Source organism: Etheostoma spectabile, chromosome 12, assembly GCF_008692095.1.
Source record: "Etheostoma spectabile isolate EspeVRDwgs_2016 chromosome 12, UIUC_Espe_1.0, whole genome shotgun sequence".
In the NCBI taxonomy this organism is placed as follows: domain Eukaryota; kingdom Metazoa; phylum Chordata; class Actinopteri; order Perciformes; family Percidae; genus Etheostoma; species Etheostoma spectabile.
In genome coordinates, this window is record NC_045744.1 from 23,023,030 (window position 1) to 23,044,767 (window position 21,738).

The following is a 21,738-nucleotide window of genomic DNA, read 5'->3' on the forward strand; positions in this document are numbered from 1 at the left end:
AGGTATGAGGACACATACGAGGAATTTTTCTTTGGAGCATTGTTGCTCACACTGTGCTCACACATACAAAACAACCAAAACAAATATATAATATATACACACAATATATACTAATATATACACACAATATATACATACTCTAAACAGAAACAATATAGAGGCATGAGTGAACAAAGAGTTCATATAAGTTATTTAAATATGGAGCATAGTGCAAGGATACTGGGATAAATAGGATTATGTTATTATATTACAATATGAACAGTATGAACATTATGGACAGTTCTGAAATAGAAAATGAGAACATGAATGAATAACAAATAAGAGAGAGATGTGAGAATGGGAATGATGAGTAAATAATAAATAATAAGTGAGATATGAGAATGATGAATGAATAGTAAATAATAAGTGAGATATGAGAATGAGAATGATGAATAATATTAATTAAGTGGAATAATAAGTGGAAAGGATTCTTATTTGTGACAGCTCCCAGGCTCCGAGGCCTATTAAGTCCCCTTGGGTGCTGGGATCTGGGGATTGGCTAATAAGGACTGATGATTGACACCTGGACTCACATGTCCATAAATAGGAGGCCCTGGGCAATTACTCTTCCTCTCTCCCTCTCAAGGCTGCTTGGTGTGTTTGGATTTTGGGTTGTGTTACCTAACAGGGTCTTCACCTACACTACACACGTGTCCAGGAACTACTTTTTATGGACATGTGAGAAATCAGTTCATCTAGGTGTCACTCATCAGTCCTTTATTAGCCAAATCCCAGATCCCAGCCACCAAAGGGACTAGGAGTCGTCACACATGACACAGACCCAAACAAGAGAAATAGTCAGGCGTTTGGTTAAGTTTGGACGTGAAGGCTTTGGAATCCTGACACACAAGACAACTTATATTGTGTATTTTGTTGACTTGAGATCCAGGGTGTAATCTGTCATTCTACAAAACAGCCTGCTGTGCTAAAGAGTCTTTTCTCAACTGGTAACAAGGAAATGCATTCTCAAAAGTCACATGAGGGTTTGGGGCAACGGTGATTGAATTATTGCACCGTTACAGGTAAAGCTCCACCTTTCCCAGTACTGAAGTCCTGATTATATCCATATAAAATCATGCATCCAGTTCAACATTGAAAGGACTCAACGCCTGAAAGCTACATGTTCAGTCTCAATTTTAAGTCATCAGGACCTAATAGGACATAATTTGTAATTGTTGGAGATACTGTATGAGTTTTTCCTGAGAAATGTTCTGAGTCTTCACTGCGGTCAGTGACTCAGCTTTTACAAAATGAAAATGTGCAGCTCATCCGGTCCAGTCACAAAAACACAAAATGATGAAATAAAATGATTATTTACATTTGGTTACAAGTATGTCCACGTTGTATATTCAGAATGAATATTACTATGCTTTTTAATTACAGTTAATTCACAGAGAAACGGGAATGTCTGTAGCCTACCATCTTGACATGTAAAATAGCATTTAATGAGCCCAGGTGTAAGATTTAGATACACTGTTCTAGTACACTGTTCAAAATAGGAAGGAATAACCTAGATGTGACTACTGTGGGCAAGAAGAATTAAGAGTATATTATCCTAGTATTGTTAGAAACATGTGTAAGAAAGAGGGCATTTGATTCAAAACCTCACAAAGATAACTTTACATTATGATTAAATAGATATTCTACAAAAGAACTCAACAAATCAAGTGTCATTGAGGCTACTATTCAGTATCTTAGACAAATAGTGACCATCGCCATATGCTATCTCATATTCATCTGTTTATTGAAGTGTGTATCTATATTCTCCCCAAATGTAAATAATGACCTGAATATGCATTTTTCATATATATATTCCCCCCACCTGCAAATACAAGAAGTGTTTATAGTGTACATATACCGTTATTCCTCTTATTTTTTTATTGTTCTATTATGTTTATTCTTTCTTTGTGTATATATTTATACATTTATTATGTGTATTGGTGTAATTTTGTTGTGCTGCATGGAGCTGCTGTGGCAAGTGAATTTCCCTATTGTGGGATCAAGTCTATCCAATCCTACATTGATGTGATTAAGACGACATGAGTTAAATTATGTATGTATGGTAATATATATATATATTTTTTTTTTATGTGGACTGTATATTAAAATTCTAAACCACACTCCATGTCTACCCACTGGTGGCGGTAATGCAACCAAATCCCCCTCCACCTCCAAGGAGTAGCCCCGGGGGTTAGGTGTAGTAAGTCGGATTCCACCACTAGAGTTCTCCCGGTCCTCCCTCCGGTTCTGTGTTTACCTCCCAGCCCAGCGCTGCTGTACTGGGGCCAGCTGGACTCAAACCACCAGCCTCGGCCTCACCTAGCCCCCGAACGATACTAATGTAAGCTGCCTCGCTTTCAATCCTTCGCGGATTACCTGCAGCGCTGTGTGTACGCGACACCGTAGCAAAGGTGAGTTAGCTAGGTTTTTTTTATTTTTTATTATGATGATGAAAATGGCTCAGTGACAACACGGCGGCTAGCACCGTTAGCCGTTAGCTTAGCCGTGGCTGCCTTTTCTATCCCGTGATGGAGGATTGTGAACATGGCGCCCTCCAAAACAAACCATTAGGTGTCTGGCTGTGTTTTGTTGTTTTGTGACGGCGAATGGAGCTTCAAGTAGACCCGAAATACTAGTAGTTGTCGCTTTGTTTGTGAAGCTTGTCTGGGTTCGCTGACAAGTTAGCTAGCTTAGGTTTTACCAATCAACAAGCTAAGGTATGCTACAGTTCACTAGCATCGCTAATATAAATTAACTAACCACGACAGCCTGTTTTCCCATCAACCATTCATTTTACGTGCTTTTGGGGGGTTATGTACTGTCATTAAATATATGTGTATTGCAAACTGTCTGGTTTGAGGTATTTAGTGCACGTTAAATCAGTAATTCTGTCTCGACACGCGTTGGTTTGGACGTTAGCTTAGCCTGCTGCTAGCTAAACTCAGCTTCTTGAATGGCAATGCCTGTGGCCTTTTACGGCTAACCTCTTTGTTGCCAAATCTACGACTGGTGTTTAAAGGTCCCATATTATGCTACTTTTCAGGGTCATATCTGTGATTTGGCTTCTTACTATAACACATTTACACACTTTGAAGTTCAAAAGCTACATTTTCTCAAACATCTGAATATACCTGTCCTCGCCCTCTGCCTGAACTCTGCTTGTTTTAACACCTGTCACTTTAAGCCCAGTCTGCTCTGATTGGTCAGCATTTCCAGGGTCTCTGCTCGGTCACGTCATTGCAGCCGGGGAAGGACTGTAGTGGCACGTTTTAAGTGTGTAGGATTGTGACACAACCATACGGATGTCCTGACAGCCCATTTGGGCCCCTGATATTGTTTCCAGTGTGGTTGCTAGCTGGCTAACCGTGAATGGCAGAGAGTCATGGTTAACATCTTTGGACAGCACTGCATCTTTAAAAACTGTACGGAGCCCCCCAGAAAGAGCCACGTCTAAATCTGTGCTGACAGTTTGCAAATCGGTGTCCATAGATGTATGAACTATGGCCATGCCATGAACTATTACAAAGAACTACTACAAACTACTATTTTTTGTGACTGTTATGGCCACTCTTCATTTTAACCCCGACCGGCCCGTCAGACACCGCCTACCAAGAGCCTGGGTCTGGGTCTGGGCCTGGGTCTGGGCCTGGTTCTGGGTCTGGGCCTGGGCCTGGGTCTGTCCCAGGTTTCTGCCTATAAGGAAGTTTTTCCTCGTCACTGTGGCCCTGTTGCTTGCTCTGGAGGAAACTACTAGAACTGTTGGGTCCTTGTAAATTCTGGAGTGTGGTCTAGACCTACTCTATCTGTAAAGTGTCTCGAGATAACTCGTTATGAAATTGAAATTAACGCACCGCCTCTGTGTTTCCGACAACGGCAGATGCCTACGGTTACGTCCCGGTGTTGGAATCCTATACAAAGAACTACAGTCACACGTTACACCGCTTAATGTAAACTGTCGGCATTTTAACCATTGGGTTAAATCCAGCTACTAGCTAACGGTAACATAGCGTCCTGTGTAGCGATGCTTTTGGGGGGAAAAAAGAGAGCCAAAGATACCTAAATGACGCATCAAAATCTTTGTTGTTATTCGGTTTCGTTACTACTGTTTACGCCGGAACCTGTTGGCACCGCGTTTCGGTACCCAACTCTAACCACTACATCTCTAGACGGTATATTTTGCCTGTTTACTGCAGCTAAACACATTGTTTGGGTCGATTTTAGCTTCATTTGCTTTTATTTTTGTGTGATTTTGCTGTAAAAACCAGATATGTTTCTTGCATGTTTTCTTTCTTTCACCCAAACCATAGTCAGTTCATACTCTGATGATTAAAACTGTGAAGAGGAACATCCTTTACATCCTCTCATGCCACAAAGTGCACTAAAAGCCAAGACTCCTCCTTTTTGTCTAAAAATGCCCCAAGCGTCATTGTGGTTAGCTCTTGGCTGTGATTTATGAAAGTGACATCTTAAGTTTCACGGATGGTTAAGAGGAGGACCGCGTGAAATTGGATTTGAGGATGTACGGGAAAGGCCAGGCCTGTACGCCACAGTGAAGAGGCAGCAGGTATTATTCAGAGCCTTTGAAGGTCTAAGACTTCTCCTTGTCATATTCTCTCTGACATTTTCCGAGTATTCATCAGCATCGCGGTATTTGTTCTCATGTCACTGAGGGAAACAGCCTGTGATGAATGTGGCAACAAGGCATGATAAAAATATTTTTGATATGTGATGGTTTGTCAGGATGAAAATTGCTTATAAAAGCAATTTTAATCCTGAGAGATATATATATGTGTGTGTGTGTGTGTGTGTGTGTGTGTGTGTTAAATAAATATACAGTACTTTGATAGGACATTGTAATTCTAAACGTATGCCTGTTTTGTAGCTTTATGTTGATCGACATCAAACACCTAGCATTTGAAGAGTGATCACAACAAATATATATGTCAGTGCATCAAAGCCACCACACTTTTCCCAAGTACTTGGGAACTACTTTTATTACTTTTATTCAAAGAATTTCAAACTATTGTGATTGCACGGAAACCTCGGCTCAAACATCTCAAGCATGTTGTTATCGAGCAGTTTGCGTTACATAGTGTATAAAAAGGATTTGGTTGTTTTTGAGGAGGTTGCTGAACTATCTCTTGCACAGCAGGAAGATATAAAATGAAACTTTACTGCTACTACAACTAATACTTCTATCACTGACACCGTTACCAGTGTTTCCCACAGGTTGAGAATTTACTTGAGGTTGGTTGCTCAGGATGTGACGACGCGGCACGTGATGACTGGATTCAGTAAAAACTAGTCTAACGAAGGTTTAGGAAATTTTTTGGTTCTGCAGATAAAATTTGTGATTCCCCAGAGCCCAAATAGGATATACTGTATGTTACTTAACCTTAATACTATGATCCATACAGACAGTTACAACACTGTCACTGTACATCTTTGGTTTTTTAAAGTGTTTTATTCTGTTTTTGGGGGATTTTAAACCATTCAATTCAACTTTATTTATAGCATCAAATCATAACAAGAGTTATCTCAAGACACTTTACAGAGAACGACAACCGAAGGCTCAGTTAGCAACGGTCAGCTCCATTATAACGATATGGAGTGGAGGAGGCTGCCGGGACAGGGGTAACAAGTGAACTCTGATAAATGATGTGTGGCCGGGGCATTTGTGCGGTTTTTAAACACAGTGAATCCCACTGCAAGACCACCAGCAGCGTGCTACTAGCCTGAAGTAAAGCGAGGACGCTGTCATGCATGTGGAGCCCCGACTTCACAAGGAGGAAGGGCCGGAGGCCGCTGTAAAAAATACAACGTAATTCAGATTTTATCTACCTGGACGGTGCACCCAAGTAGAAGCTAAATATGGGAAACACAGGTTACTATTATATTAACCCTCATGTTGTCCTAGGGTCACATTTGACCCGTTTTAAGTTTTTTTTATCACAAAAAATGCGCGTTTTAAATAAGTGCTGAAAATGTCAACATTAGAAATATCATACAACTGGAAAAAACATCAAAAAAAAGAACACACAACATTGAAAAAGTGAAATAAATGTCGGAAAAAGCGATGGTTTTAATGGTTGACGGGAAGACAACACAAGGGTTAAGGCTTAAACTCCAGCTGTCATCACTAGAAACGGTACCACTGGTACTCTTTAACTTGTAGTACTCCTTCTATTAGAAATGTAGCCTCTCTTAAGTTCTGTTTCTTTGTAATTTTGGTACCACAACTCCTACAAAAACTACACTTGAACCTGAACTTTAAATTCACAGGACAAAAGAAAAATACATCTGCTGATTTGTTTCCTTTTCTTTTGTTTCCCCACAGTTGAGATGAATAAGGAAGTCATGTCACGTGTGGTGAAGAAGAGGCAGGCGGACCCCAAGGTGGTCCAGTACGTGTGGGCGGCCATCGAGGTCGTCCGCAACCAGAAACAAATCGCAAACATGGACAGGATCTCAAAGTAAGTCCTCGACAAGACGGATATGATGCCCTGGGTCTTGCATGGCACGTCTGTACGCTGTCTGTAAACGTTGGAAAGGGTTGGTTCATCTGCACGTTGTCTGTTGACTACAGTCTACACCTGTTACAGGATTCCTTTCATAAAGGGTTAGTTCAACTAAATCCAAAAACATGGTTTCCCACTGATCTCGCCATGCAGGATGCTCTGAATTCATCGGCTATGATTTTAAAATACGTGTTCCTTAAGTATTATTTAATCAGCCCAATACGGATGAGTTGAATGGGATTTTATTTGTACAGTTCACAGCACTGGAAAGGGACATTTAGTCACTGGAAACTGTTGTCGTGGTGACTACTTTTACATTTTTGTTGCACAACAAAGTGGCAGGAGATGCAGAAAAGAGTGAGAGGGGTGAGAGACGTGTGAGATTTTTCAACTTTTGAGTAAATGGCGTGCGTCAAGGCCCACGTATCCACGGTGATGTACATTAATGAGTATTGGAGGTGAAAATTCAATGTCCTTTTTTATAAGGAATTTTGTTTGGAAAGAGGATCTTTAACCTCCTTTTTTATGGGTTTCGGCTTCATACGTGTATTCCCTGACAGCTCCCTCTTTAAAGAGGTTTTTTTAAATCGGCACGGTGATGACCGGGGGGGGGGAGAAAAACAGCTCCACACACAGACGTGCCATTACTTGAACCTACTATATGTTGACAAGGTGTTCAACAGGAACCATTTCCCAGGCTTTTGGGGTTATTATGCAGGGTGACTTGTGTCTGCAGAAATCACTTTTTTTTTTATTTTTTTTTTTACCTTGAAATGAAATGGGGCTGCAGCTATCAATTGTTTTAATAATCAAGTAATCGGATAAGAAATGCTTTTGCTTTAAAGTAAACAGCAATAGTAAATTTGCAGAGTAGCATGCTGTAGTCTGTGTAAAACGATGGACAAGAGACTTCATGCAGACGTTAACGTTACTTTGTGTAATTGAGTGACTTGTTGTCCAGTGTTTTTTAAGGGGGGGGGGGGGGGGGGGGGGGGGGGGGGGTTTAGCCTGAAGTGATTCGAAACTTTGTCATTTTCTCTGCCTGTCTCGTCTCTTAGCCCCTCACCAACTTCCCTCTCTTTCTCCATTTTATAACCTGCGCCGTCAGTCTTCACGGCGTGTGTTTTACGGCAGCGTCAGCCCGTCGTGCGACAGTAATGATCGTCGGAAACACAGCTGTACACGACGTTGGTTACATTGTGTTAACAAAGCTTCGAGGCAAAGAGTTTTGCGTCAAGGATTTTTAGTAATCAAATTATTCCAGTTATTCAAATCGTTTCAGCCCTAAAATGAAATATCTATACTCAGGGCCGTTCATGAAGGTTGCTGAATAACTCACAAATACACTTATTGGGACTGTTTTAACATAATCAACAGATAATTTAGTGTATAAAATGACAGCAAGTAGCAATGATATCATATGGAGAAAGGCATTAAAAACGTGTGAGAAGATGGAATCCCGTCATCTGTGCTTGATAAATAACTTCACGGTTATAGAATTGATTAGTGAAGTGTTCAAAATAGTTAGACATGGCTTAATGACGTCTTCAAATTGCTGTGCATGTCCAACCAACCGTCCAAAACCCAAATATATCAAATTTCCTACGACATACAACGGAGGAAATCGGTAAAAACTCACATTGGAGATGCTAGAACTAGAGAATGTTGGGTGTTATTGGACTAGAGATTAAGCAGTCATTAAAATAGTTGTTGATTAATATAATTAACGATTAAGCCACTAATTGTCGAGCATTGGTGTTAGTGTAGTGAGACGAAAAGAGAGCTGAGCCAGAAGGCAAAGCTCTCGATCTACCGGGCAATTTTCGTTCCTACCCTCACCTATGGTCATGAAGGCTGGGTCATGACCGCAAGAACGAGATCCAGGGTAAAAGCGGCCGAAATGGGTTTCCTCAGGGGGGGGGGGGGGGGGCTGGCGTCTCCCTTAGAGATAGGGTGAGAAGCTCAGTCATCCGAGAGGAGCTTGGAGTAGAGCCGCTGCTCCTTCACGTAGAAAGGAGCCAGTTGAGGTGGTTCAGGCATCTGGTGAGGAGGCCTCCTGGGCGCCTCCCGAGGGAGGTGGTCCAGGCCCGTCCAGCTGGGAGGACGCCTCGGGGAAGAACCAGGACCAGGTGGAGGGACGTCCAGCTGGGAGGAGGCCTCGGGGAAGAACCAGGACTAGGTGGAGGGACGTCCAGCTGGGAGGAGGCCTCGGGGGAAGACCCAGGACTAGGTGGAGAGATTATATCTCCAACCTGGCCTGGGAACGCCTCGGTATCCCCCAGACGGAGCTGGTTGATGTGGCTTGGGTAGGTGAAGTTTGGGGTCCCTTACTGGAGCTGCTGCCCCCGCGACCCGATACCGGATAAGCGTTCAAAGATGGATGGATGGATGGTGTTATTGTGCGTGTGTATTGGCGCAAAGGCAAGACATTAATGTTCTGCTGAGCCATACTGGGCTGCAATCAGATTGACAGCTGTTGGAGTTTTGACTTTCTCCAGCTGTCAATCACTCATTGCCATTCTTGAAATGAAGTCCCCCCCCCCCCCCCCCCCCATTATCCGTGGAGTGAATCTGATGTTGTTCAAACAGCGCGAACTGACGACCAATCACCTGCAGCAGACCTCACTGGTCAGTCGGCAGACGGGCTTAATGAAACACTAGGCACACCTCATATACGGCGAGTTGGGGAGCGCCTTGGAGCTGGCTGCCGGCCAGATCAATACCCGGCGGCGAGCGGCTGTTGTCCTGGCAACAGTCAGCAGCGGGCGTGCAACGGATAGCCCCAGCTCTCCCACACACCTCCACCCTTCACTGAACCTTCACACTCTGGCTTCAGTTCTCCAAACTTGCTTTGTGGCCCAGAGGGGGATGACTCTGGCTTTGAGGAAATAGAAGAGACGGCAAATAATTAACCGCACTCTCTCACGTGATGGAGATGTAACTGTATTTGAATGAAACTGTACTTTTCTCGTACGGCACGGTCAAAGGCTGCTTATTAAATTAGTTAATCATTAACCAAGCTAAGTGCTAATTTACATAACCTGGCGTGTGTTTTACCAACTGTAACATTCATGGAGTATTTTGCTTTTTGTTACTTCTAGTTAACATTTTATAGTCAAAATGATCAGTCCTGGTAATGAGAGAGTACCAAAGATACAAAATAATGCCTAGTCACTCACAACATACTACAAAATAACCCTGTACAATATCAATAAAAGATCAACCACAAGGAGACACACAGTTCACCTCACCCTCCAGTCAGTGCAGGACATCCTGTATATGGGGGAGTTAAGGGAGACCCTGGAGAGGCAGAGGTGAGCAGAACTTACGGTGTTTTTCTGCTGTTCTCCTGACTCAGGGATCATTTTACCACAAACTACCACGTTGTTGTTGGCATTAAGAGTAAAATACTCCCACACTTAAGAAGACCACGTGCGAGTTTTTTCCTTAACGTGTTGTTGCGAGGAATCCTTACGTGCGCTGTTGCTGGAGGCAGCCATGTTGTTTTTAGATTTCCACATTACGCATTTACGTAATCGATTACGTCGGCGAATCGTCCCAGCCCTAATGTCACCCAACAACTAGACACAATCAAGTGGCAACTAACTTGTGTGTAATTTGATATTAAGTCTTTAGAAAAAAAAATCATTAATATCAAACATTAGATGGTTTGGAGACCCAAAATGTTTGCTGTTTTTCTTTGTCTTATGATAGTTAACTGGGTATTTCTTTGAGTCCTCAACTTTTGTCAGAAACAAACGAGCAATTCAAATGTGTCTCTTTTTCCTCTGGGAAAGTGCGATAGCCCTTTTTCATATTTTCTGAAATTTTACGGATAAAACGATAAAATAATAGTGACTGTTTAGTCCTACTTGATTACTATAAAACTGTTTTTAAAAGCATAAAACTTGTGTTCCTGAACTGAAATGGCCAGTTAAAGCCAGGTGGTGTTAAACTTTTCATGTGACCTTACCACGATAAGACATTCCTAAGTAAAGTTGTGTTATCAATTCTGTGCAACCCCACACAGAAAAATGTCGTTTTACTTTAAATGTGTTCACAGTAACTCCAGAAAACAGCCTGATACAAGTAAAGGTTCCTCATTTGTTCACTGGGGGGGGGGGGTCTGGATGAGCCTGGTCGGGGCTCCCTGGTTTTAACATCTCTTCTTTAAGTCATCCAGTCTGGTTTGTGATCACCTCACCGACATCCTACATACTGTAGGCCTGTCCATCGTAACTCCGGAGTAAATACGGCCTCTCAGCTGATTCCCCCTCTGACACATTCGGTTGGTTGGCTGTCGGCCTCAGTAGAGGATCCAGGACCTCGCTCATGACCAGGTTCACTGGCCATTATTTAAAAATGGTGGGCTGCATTAGAGGAGGAATTGGGTAGGAAAGGCAAGGCAAGGCAAGGCAGCTTTATCTGTAGAGCACATTTCAGCATCAGGGCAATTCAAAGTGCTTTAGATAAAATCAGATAAACAGATAAAACACAAGTACAAACAGTTAAAAATCATAAGCATTAAAAACTAATAAACACATGAATAGACAGTTAAAAACAAAATAGAAACATTAGGACACATAAAACACAAGAATAAAAGTTACAGTGCAGCATAAGAAATTTAAAGAAATTAGCAGTCATTTAAAGAAAGGCAGCATCAAAAAGAAAGGTCTTCAGCCTTGATTTAAAAGAACTGAGAGTAGCAGCGGATCTGCAGGTTTCTGGGAGTTTATTCCAGATATGAGGAAAGACATTCTCTAAAGTAAAGAGTCTGTAGAAGAAGAAATAGACTGTCACGGCTGGTATAATTTATAGCTTACAGAGCTTTGGGGTAGGCCTGCACGATTCGGGGGAAAACCTGAATCACGTTTTTTTTTTGTTTTTTTTAGCTTAGAATTGATATCACGATTCTCTGTCACGATTTTATTTTCTCACGAAGGGTAATGTTAATTACACATATGAACCATGACAAAACAAAACAAAATGGCAGTACCAAACGTAGGTTTTCTTTGGCACCCATAGCACATCGACACACGCCCGTAAACGGAGGCTTCACTGAAGAGAAGGGAGAGCAGTGCAGCGCTCAGGAGCGCTTTAAAACATATTTTATAATCTCACAGAAGAAAGTAGTAGCGTTTGTGATGCAGTCTGCTCGTAAAATGAAATGAGAATCATAGTCATTTAAAATAAAAATGATATATATTTTTTAATTACAAAGAAAATCAAAGTTATTAAAACTAAATTGTGACTCGAGATCGTGATTGTATAACGATTAACCGTGCGGGCCTACTTCGCGGTATTGTTACTATATTGAAAATGGTATTGATAAACTACAAGTCTGGGAGGCAAGTCATTTTTTGACCATATATAATGCCTGCTCCCTGACCAACGATCATTTTTACCACATGTGAAACTCAAGGCCCGCGGGCCAAATTCGGCCCCTCACAGATTTTGATCCGGCCCGTTTAGTAAGTTTACTAGTTTTTCACTTTTCTCATTTTGCCATTTTTTTTACATTTTTATCAACGTTTTTAGAGCTTTTTCCGTCATGTTTGATGCCTTTCCAGACGCTTTAGGTGCTTTTTAAGACTTTTTTTTGGCGCATATTTCAAGTTTTTGGAGCCTTTCCCACCTGTTTTTTTGGGCACTTTTTTCAATGTGATTGATGCCCAAACTGTAAGTGAGAAGACTCTATGAGACATGCAAAAATACAGTCACCTAAGCATGGGGCTCACTCTGAGGGTGGCCACAATCCAGCCAGGTGATGTGGAACTTTGAGAAACCTTGCTAGTGAAAACCTTGTGTAAAAAGATTTAACCACTTTTTTTGTAAATAAAAGCACCTTTTTGCGTTTTCCAACTCAAGCCATCGTGCTACCAACTGTTTTTGGTTCAGACACCCAACGCTTTCTTTAACGTTCTCTTAAATAAAAGCATGTCAATAAACTTTACATGTGGCCCTTGATGCGATTCTCATTTTCCAGTGTGGCCCTTAGTGAAACTGAGGTTGACACCTCTGTTGCACACGGTCATTAGAGCTGGTTTCAAGGATGTCAAGCGTCTTGAGCAGCCATTTTAAGTGTTTTAAAATTCATGACAGCAATCCAAGTTGTAAATGGCACACACGAAAATGGCTAACACACACACACACACACACACACACACACACACACACACACAACACACACACACACACACACACACACACACACACAGCTCATTCTTTACTCCTGTTCTCATCCTCCTGTCCAGGTACCTGAGCCGTGTGTTTGGCATGCACCCTAAGGAGACTGCCCGACAGCTGAGCTTGGCCGTGAAGGACGGCCTGGTGGTGGAGACCCTGACCGTCGGCTGCAAGGGCTCCAAGGCCGGCATCGAGCAGGAGGGATACTGGCTGCCCGGGGATGAGATGGTACGTTAATCCAGTTCCTAACACAGTGAACTGTGAATCCTGTTTCTATAATATGTTTTATCGGGCTCCAAAAGAGAGCAGATTGGTCCTTTTGTATGTCCAATATTTACCGGGTGGTGTGTCCGTCGGGGCCTGTGTATTCACACTGCGAGCAACATTGGGCTTAGGAATTCACTGGAAGTCCAACATTTCCAAAAGAGCTGAATTTTGGAAGGAAACCTGTTCAATAACAACTAATTACCTCTGCTTTCACCGGCCTCTGACGGCCAACAGGATGTATCGTGTCCCATCGGATGGGATTTTATTTTTTATTTTATTCTTTAGGGAACTGTGAAAAATGCCCATCAGTTTCCTGAGGCCCGGTGTGATGACATTACAGCATTTTTTTTTTGACTAACAGTCCAAACTCAACAAGTTACCGTAATGTAAGATGAGGAACTTGAGATATTGGACAGGGGAAAGCTTTACATTTTTGCGATTAACCAGCTAATAAAATAGTCGATTTTGTCTTTTAATCATTTGGACTACTTGTTGGCAGCTCCCTGAACAATTATAACACTAAATAGAATAGAAGTATTGTAGGATGGCTGCATGTTAACAATGTCATTTAAGGGAATGTCAGGATTGTTTAAATTCTTTATATAATATTTTCTTGATTCCAGCTTTCAGCTTCAGTTTTTTTTATTATCTAACTGAGAAGCATATCAGACAATATGATTATTTATATGAGAAGAAAAAGAAGTGAATGGAAATTAAATCGTCCACGTAGCTATACTGCACTACCAACGATAAAGATCACAGCAACAAAAAAACCAAACACGTTTGGCTAGAAAAATGCAGAACCCATCTTCAGTGATGATGTATTCGAGACCAGCACACACGTTCTGTCAGGGTGTAGCCGCCCATCTGTCAAGTTGCTCGCAGTGTGAACACAGTTTTAACAAGAGTCACAGTACGCAGACATTACAGGAGGGTGGAGGAGGAGAGGTAGAGAAGTTCAAGAAAAAGATTGATATTTTGGCCAAATCGAGGATTTCCACATTTAGTTCTGTATATATATGAAATTGTATCATCTTTTGACCCGCTCAGGCAGCCTTCTGCTGTGCAGCGTTGTGATTTTAATGGGTTTTTTTTTGGTTTTCATGTAAAGTCCTTGTTGTCATGTTCTCTTATTTCCCTTGTTAGTTCACAGTGTAGCCTTGTTTTTCACTTGTCTCTGCCACAGTAGCGCGGTCCCTTCCCAGCACCACCTGGGGACAACCCTCATGCCTTCTGCCATTTGAAATGCAGAGAGCACTTAATGGATTACTGTGCAAGTGCCACATTAACATGTGTTTGCTGGCTGCTTTAATCCCAGTGCCTTTTGCAGCACGGTGCTAACACCTTGGCTGAATCTGCTATGCTTTACCCATTATACTGCAAGAGCTTCACAAGTGGTTTGTAAGAAAGAAATCTGCAGGAAAAACAGAAATAACAGATGATCCGAATAGTAATAATTTAACAAACTAAGCCTAACGGGAACTAGATTGTGGATTTGACTTGCTCATGTACAACACATGTCCCAGTTTCTATTGACTCAAGGTACATTTTGCAGATAAGATTTGAATCCAAGGTTATTTGTTATGGTTACAGGCCAGAAAATTAGTCATGGATATCCTGAAAAATAGGCCCAAAATTGAAAAAAAAAAAAATGGGTCTGTCTTTACCGTTGTGGTGTCACCACAACATATTTATATGATTTGAAAAGGAATCTCTGTCACGACAAGAGGCTGTCCGATGTCCAGCGGAGCTCAGGTTGTTTTTAGCAGCAGGACTTTTAAACACTACTCTCTGAATCACTTGCAATCACAGGAGCCGAAAGCCGAGGGAAGCAAGGTAAGGGCTGCATTGTTACTTTCAAAATCAGGGTGTTTTTTCCCCTCATCTGATCCCTTCATTTTCTCCCCCCTCCCCTCCCTCCCTCCCTCCCTCCCCCACCACTCTCTCTCAACTAACATCATTCTGTGAGAAATCGGCTCTGCCACATGCAGTGCTGTCGGGGATTTGAGTGAATCTTTTTTCATGCAGGTTGCAGACAAACTAAAACAGCGCAGAGTATGTTCTGGTCAGTTCAAAAAGTTGTAGGCTATGTTTCAATTTGTATGGAAAGCCTTCTGAGCCAGTGGCGAGATATTCAGTCTCCCTGCACTGTGCAAGGCTTGAGATTGAGTCTGCTCGCTGCATCCTTAAACAAAACGAACACACAAACAAGAGGAAAACGTGTCAGCTTTCCATTTGGAAATTGCCTACAGTACATTCTATCAAACTGCCAGAAGCTACTCGCTGTCATTCAGTTCTGCTGTAAAAAAGCTTCATGAAAGTCTAATGCAGCGCTGCGTCTACACGGCCACATTTCTTGTGGTAGTGAACAGTGATCTTGATGAAATATGGGCTCGCTGCTTATCTACAGATGTGCCGTTGCTTGATTTTTAAAAACGTAAACGCTCCCTTTGTGCAGCTCAAAGCTGCATCCAGTCCTGGCATTTCAGACGCTGCCAACTAGAGTCAAATATCAAGTGTAAATTTCCGCTTGAACACTTATTAGTGTCAATTGAACGAGACGACAAGCAATGCAAGCATAGCCGCAGGTTGGTATCAAGCATCTGTGCGTTTGTAGTATTTTGGTCTTGGTAGTTGTAGTTCTCCTCAGAGGGGGGGGGGGGGGGGGGGGGGGTTGTGTTCTGCCGTGTTCTTAACTTCTGTCTGGCATGTGTATTTTTCTTTTTTTCCACCCGTCATTTTCAATTGATTACACAGGGTGGAGGCGGGGGAACGGGAAGGGGAAGGAAGTGTGGTTGTGGTTTATGTGGTTGTGTTGTTTAGTCTTCTCTGTGCCTTTCCACCGACCGGTTCTGTCAGATTATTACTCAGTGGACGGAGTTTGAATGTGAACGCGGGCAGCGACGTAGAGCAGTTGCTAGACGGAGGCAGCGCTCCCTCCGCAGGGTCCTGGATTCAATCCAGCCGGATCGGGTCCTTGTGTTGACCGCAGGAATATTTACTCCTCAAACAGATACCACAGCGTTTCAACACTGACATTTAAGATAGCCGAGTCAAATTCTTGAAAACAAGTTTAAAAATAGCACTTCTACCCAATGTATAATATATTGTAATTGTTATGTTGTTTATGTAAATATGTAATTTTACTTTTTAGGGTGACTTGTTACAATCTGTCAAGGGACTGCAGGTGAAAGATAGCCTTTTGGATAAGTTTGGTGTATTGACAAATGTCCATTAATATGCAGTGTCCCTAGTTTAAATAAACAAATAAAAAGGATTGAAGTTTTTAAATGCGCTGCCTCAAATCTGATTGGAGTAAATCCAGGTTTGCCAGGAATAATATTACCTTTTAATCTGGAAATTTATAACCTAAATTAGGCATATTTAAAAGGGGGAATTTAGTAGTTTAGTAGTTTAAAAGTTAAACTAATTTAAATCTGCGCTCTTGTGTTGCATGATAATGAACATCTGTGTTGAAGCACTTGGCAGTAACCACACACACTGTTAACAAGACTCTTATTACACATTTTATTTGAGTTACTAACCCTTTATTTTGACAGTTATGTGAACGTCTTTGTTCAAACACGGTCTTCATCTTTACCTCCTCAGTCATTTTACTTAAGGATGAATTGTGTGAAAACAGTGCTATTATTATTTTATATATATATATATATATATATATATATATATATATATATAGTGCAGAAGTTCCACATTTGAGACAACCTCCCCTAACATCATGAACAGTTTCTAAGTATGAACTACAGCCTTTAAAACGTGATAATTAATGTGTGTGGCTTACCATCTTGGTTAACCAATTTCCTGCAGGAAATCCCGAAATGGGGCAGAGCGATGTGACGATACATGTCATGAGACACCATGGAAGCATAACGTTTTTGTCCTGTTAGATTTTTATACAGAGATGTCCTTGTCTACAGATGTCTCCTTTGACATAACAGGACTTATGTCAATATTAGACTAAGTAACTAGATTTGTCCGGTATTTAATTAGCTGAGTAATTTGTCGGCAGTTGCACTTCTGTCGGTAATATTATTTTAACGCTACAATGGGACATTGCTCACTTAATGTCCAGATCCAATGCTACCACATCATGAAATTACTGTTAGGGCAGTGTTTCCTTTAGGATTTATTTTTTTTGCAGGGGGGAAAGGTCCTTCATTCCGCTAAAACCCTTTCCCCCGGGAGACGGGGCAGAAGGGGGGGTTGAGTAGCAAAATGACCATTAGATAGGTCTTTCTTCAGTTAACTTTTGAGAATTTGGGGTTAGCCCAAGTTGTTCGGGTGGTCAAAAAATCATTTTAAAAAAAACCGGGGTGTTGAACTATGTCTAATTTATGACCCCCAAAAATGTTAACTTTAAACCAGCTTTGCTTTTCTCAATCAAAACCCTTTTTTGAGTAGCTTAAGCTGGATCAATCGTTTGAAATAGTCAATACAAATAAAAAGGTCTCTGTTGGGGTTGAAAGGGGAAAGAAATCGTTGCAAAAATAAACCCCCGATCGTGGCTAAAAAAATCGTATAAAATAATAAAATAATTTTTTTGAGAGCACTTTTAAAAAACAAGTTAAAATCTTTAACAAATACAAATCAAAGCATAAAAACTTTAAAAACTAAAATACAGTTAATATAAATATTTTAAATCAATAAAATAAGGGGTAAAATGAAAGTCAATAAGACGGAAGGCTCTCCTATAAAGTATGTTTTAAGAGCGACTTAAAAGAGTTCACTGACTCGCTACCTTGAATTTCCCGGGGCAGGCTGTTCCAAGCCTCGGGCCCTGACAGCAAACGCTCTGTCCCTTTAGTTTTTCATTCGCGACTCTGGAACAGATAGCAGACCTCTGCCGAGACTCAGGTGCGTGCTGTGTATATGGTAAAAGGTCAGAGATTAACAAGCGAAAGGCCATGAAGAGCTTTAAAGTGATCAATAGAATTTTAAGTCAATCGAAACCATACGGGAGCCAGTGAAATGAAGCAAACAGGAGTAAGTGATCATATTTCTTTGTTCTGTTAAAAGCCTGGCACCTGAGTTTGGACAGTTGAGTCGATCATAGATTTTGAGTTAAACAGGTGAAAAGGCTATTGCAATAATCCGGGCGGGATGAGATAAGGTGTAAGGGCCCTGTATCTTTAAAAGTTAATAGTCGAATTTTGCTATATTTCTAAGTGATAAAAACATGATGAACAATTTTGTGATGTGCTGCTCAAAATTAATTTGACTACAAACCAACACCGAGTTTTTTCCCCGGGGCTTAATGTGTTTACTAGCGCCCCAGAACTAATCGTGGGTTTGGTGTATTGTTTACAGTCCTAATGTTCATATGAAGCTCTTGTGTACGTCTTTTGGAAGGCACGCTAACCCTGCTGCTCAGCCTGGCGAGTCTCAGCTTGACACAGACGGTGCAGAGCTGTTAACCAGAGTGGGAAAGCAGTGGGGAAATATGGCCAACTCTCTGGCTGCCTCAACTCCTCCACCTGTCCCTATCCAAGTCCCCGTCATTGTTGGCAGCTTTTAGTCGAGGCTCATTTCTTTTCTTTCTCCAAATGCCCAGAGGTATTAAACGGATGTTTTAAGAGAAGTGATTTAAACCCATATACAGATGGGTTTGTTTTAGAAGTCTGTTTTTCTTTTTTTTTCTAGATTTTGCTGCTAGACTTTTGAACGTTGGTTGCAGGTCTTTCATTGGCAGGGAGAAACCGTCTCATGTCTTCTCATGTCGCTGTTATCAGCTTTTTGCTTGGACCCAATTCTATCCCCGACGCTCCAATGTTGAAACTCCAGCTCCAGCCTTTTGAAGTCAGCCACCATCAGGCAGCCCAAACAATAGTCAAGTGCCTCTTGACATTCAACAGAACACGAGGACCATTTCTGTGTTCTTGAATGTTTGTGTGGGTGAAGAGTCTCTTACGCTCTAAAAATAAAACAAAAATAGAAGTCCTTTGAGGAATCTGTGGATAGTTTTCGGAGTATCTTCTCACCTGGATGGGCTTTAACTGTGACCTCGATGCATTTCCCTTTTTTTAGTTCTGATCATTTGAGAATATGTGCTGTGCTCTACGTGAGGAGCCTTTTGGGGTGGAATGTGATCTGATCATGACAGGGTTTCCCCTAGGTTGACTGCTTTTGGTGCCGCAGGTTAGGGTTTTAGATTTTCTTTAAAAGAGTCCCCCGAAGAACCGCTGGATTTGAGTGTAGCGTGCTTCCTCCTGGCGGGCCCTGCGTCTGATCTGGTGTTGTGTCTGGCTGGCAGCAGGGACGTCGGAGCTGTCCCCCTCCTTTTTTGTTCTCCGTGACTATTTATGGTTACGTATGGGCTTCTTTTCCCATGATTGGGACTGAGGGGTCCACGTTGTTTTTAGTCTGCATGTTGCTGCTGCAGTGTGCACCCTCGCTTAAGATTTATGCAAATCAGGGTTATTTAGAAAGAGGCATTCAGCGTGCAGTGAGATGTTCTTCTGTGATCAAAACCACAGCGATAAGCAACCTCTCTTTCTCAGACTGTTCTTTATCAGACCATCACTGCAGTTATAAGCTTATTTTAACGTGCTTCCTCCAGCTCAAACCTGAACACGTGGAGAAAAGATCAAGATAGACCTTTTTTCCCTCTTGCTCTTATTGGGCGGCCCTCCTGCTCTCCCCCACTGAGTCGCTCCAGACTGTGAGTGGGAGGAGTTGGACTCCTGACAGATTGATAAGTAGTTGAATTTTAAGCGGTTCATGCTTCCCGTCTCTGTGGCATTGACTTAAACCTCTTACTGAAAACTACCACTGCAACATGTATGTATTTGGATTAAAGAATACATTAAATAAGTTGTCAAATTTACGCCCACTCTCATCCACTCAGTATCTTCCTGCCACAAATGGAAACCTTTAACCTTAACCTTTAATTCTCACAGAATAAAGGCAGGTTATAGTGGTGTTTTTCTGTTTAACATTACAATATGCAATCTATGGCTCGGCGTTGCTTGATATGTTTATAGGAATACTAAGTATCATACCCGGGTTTTCTACCAATACCTTTTTAATTACAATGATTAAACGTACAATATGCAATATCTGCCGCTAGGGGGTCTCAATCAAAACAATGGATGTAAACAGACTTGATGACGTGAAGTGGCATTAGGGGAGTTGTAGTTTTCATTGTTTAACACAATTGCCGATTTAAAATATATCCTTTAACGGATGGGTTTATCCATTAAAGTTTTATTCATGGAGTGTCATTTGGATAAAATAGCTTCAGTTGCCCCCCCTGTGTAATTACGTTTGTTATTCGATTTACATTGGTAGCTAGCTAGCTAATGTTAGAGGCCAGCAAGCTAACATTAGCCACTCAGCTAAAACCACAATATATTTCACGCAAGTGTTTACTTTTTGGATGTTTTCTGAGGAATCATTATTCAGAAAATGTCACGATTCGATATCGACTTTTAGGCTCAAGAGTCGATTCAAAATCGATTTGAGTCATAAACTATTCTCAATTTAAAACAAAACGATTCACAATATGTAAAATGTGGTTTTTTTCCCCTTGTGATAGTATTCACACATTACAAAAAAAAATTAAAAAGAATAATTGATTTTATCTGTAGAGCTTCAATCGCAATACGAATGTTAATCTATTTATTTTTTCTGGGCTGGTCGCCGAGAGGTTACCCAGCATTTGATGTATTACTTCCTGTAGAATTTCAATGATATGGAGTATCTTGAAGTTGCGTTAATACACAGTGTGTGCGTAGATATAACAGTCATGCTACCAGATCTTATCAAATCTTAATCTATGCAGTACCAGGATTTGTTGGATTGAGGCGTTTTGCAACTGTAGTAATTTAAAATTTCATTTTTTGGATACACTTCATAGCCCCTTTTAAAAAGGATACCAACCAATTTTTTATTTTTTTATTTAGCTTCATCATAACCTGACACTTTTTACTTAATCTTTTTTCCCCAGATAAATCAATTTAAGAAGCATACACAGTCAAAACAAATTTGAAAAGTGTTTTTCAGAGGCAGTTTTTCTTCTTCTTTTGAGTGAGGAGGAGGTTGATTTCGGTGATGTGGGCTCAACCCTGAAACACCCTGACGACCAGAGTACCATCATCATGCATCTGTACCTCAGAGCTAGTTTTAATTCAAGAATGGAGGAAGAATAAAGTTGTTTCCTCCCCTCCCGCTGTGGTTCGCGGGTTGGAGGGGGGGGGGGGTCACCCAAACTTTTGCTCTGCTGTGTCTTCCGTGCAGGAGTGGGAGGCAGAGAGCCACGACTGGTACTGCTTCGAGTGTCACCTACCGGGCGACGTCCTCTCGTGCGACAACTGCTTCCGGGTTTACCACCTCAAATGTCTGGCGGACGAGTTCAAGCCCAGAGACGGAGGATCCCACTGGCAGTGTGTCGCCTGCAGGGTAAGCCTGTGTTCTCATAAATGGCTACTACAGCTGTAGTCCAAATCTACCACGGTCCGCTTTGGGGATCATCATTTTTTGTTCAAAAGGAACAGTGTTTTTTTTTTTTTTTTAATATTCACTTGATGTTTTAACCATTTGTTCAAGGGACCCAAATGTTCTGAAAATATTGTAATAATATAAGTTAGGACAGCACTTACATTTTTGTGTTATGCTTTCACAGTACACACATTAAGTCAATGTTCTCAAACTCAACCGATTATTGTCATTTTACCATTCTGTTAATTTTGTGTTTACTTGGAAAGATTAC

General features: G+C 41.4%; 1 protein-coding gene across 5 annotated transcripts in view; it reads left to right on the forward strand.

Annotated features, from left to right (window-relative positions):
- Nucleotides 1-2,265: 2,265 nt before the first annotated feature.
- The window catches only part of zmynd11 (zinc finger, MYND-type containing 11), a 44,083-nt gene continuing 24,610 nt past the window's right edge, over nt 2,266-21,738 (forward strand). For 2 of the 5 annotated variants that reach the window (XM_032532326.1, XM_032532329.1), the window contains exons 1-5: nt 2,266-2,450; nt 6,377-6,512; nt 12,812-12,971; nt 14,823-14,846; nt 21,267-21,428. In XM_032532326.1, coding sequence (XP_032388217.1) covers nt 6,382-6,512; nt 12,812-12,971; nt 14,823-14,846; nt 21,267-21,428 — 477 coding nt within the window. In that variant the 5' untranslated portion in view covers nt 2,266-2,450; nt 6,377-6,381. Of the gene's footprint in view, nt 2,451-2,535; nt 2,757-6,376; nt 6,513-12,811; nt 12,972-14,822; nt 14,847-21,266; nt 21,429-21,738 lie in introns of those variants that run through there. The other 3 variants (XM_032532327.1, XM_032532328.1, XM_032532330.1) reach the window with 3 other exon arrangements.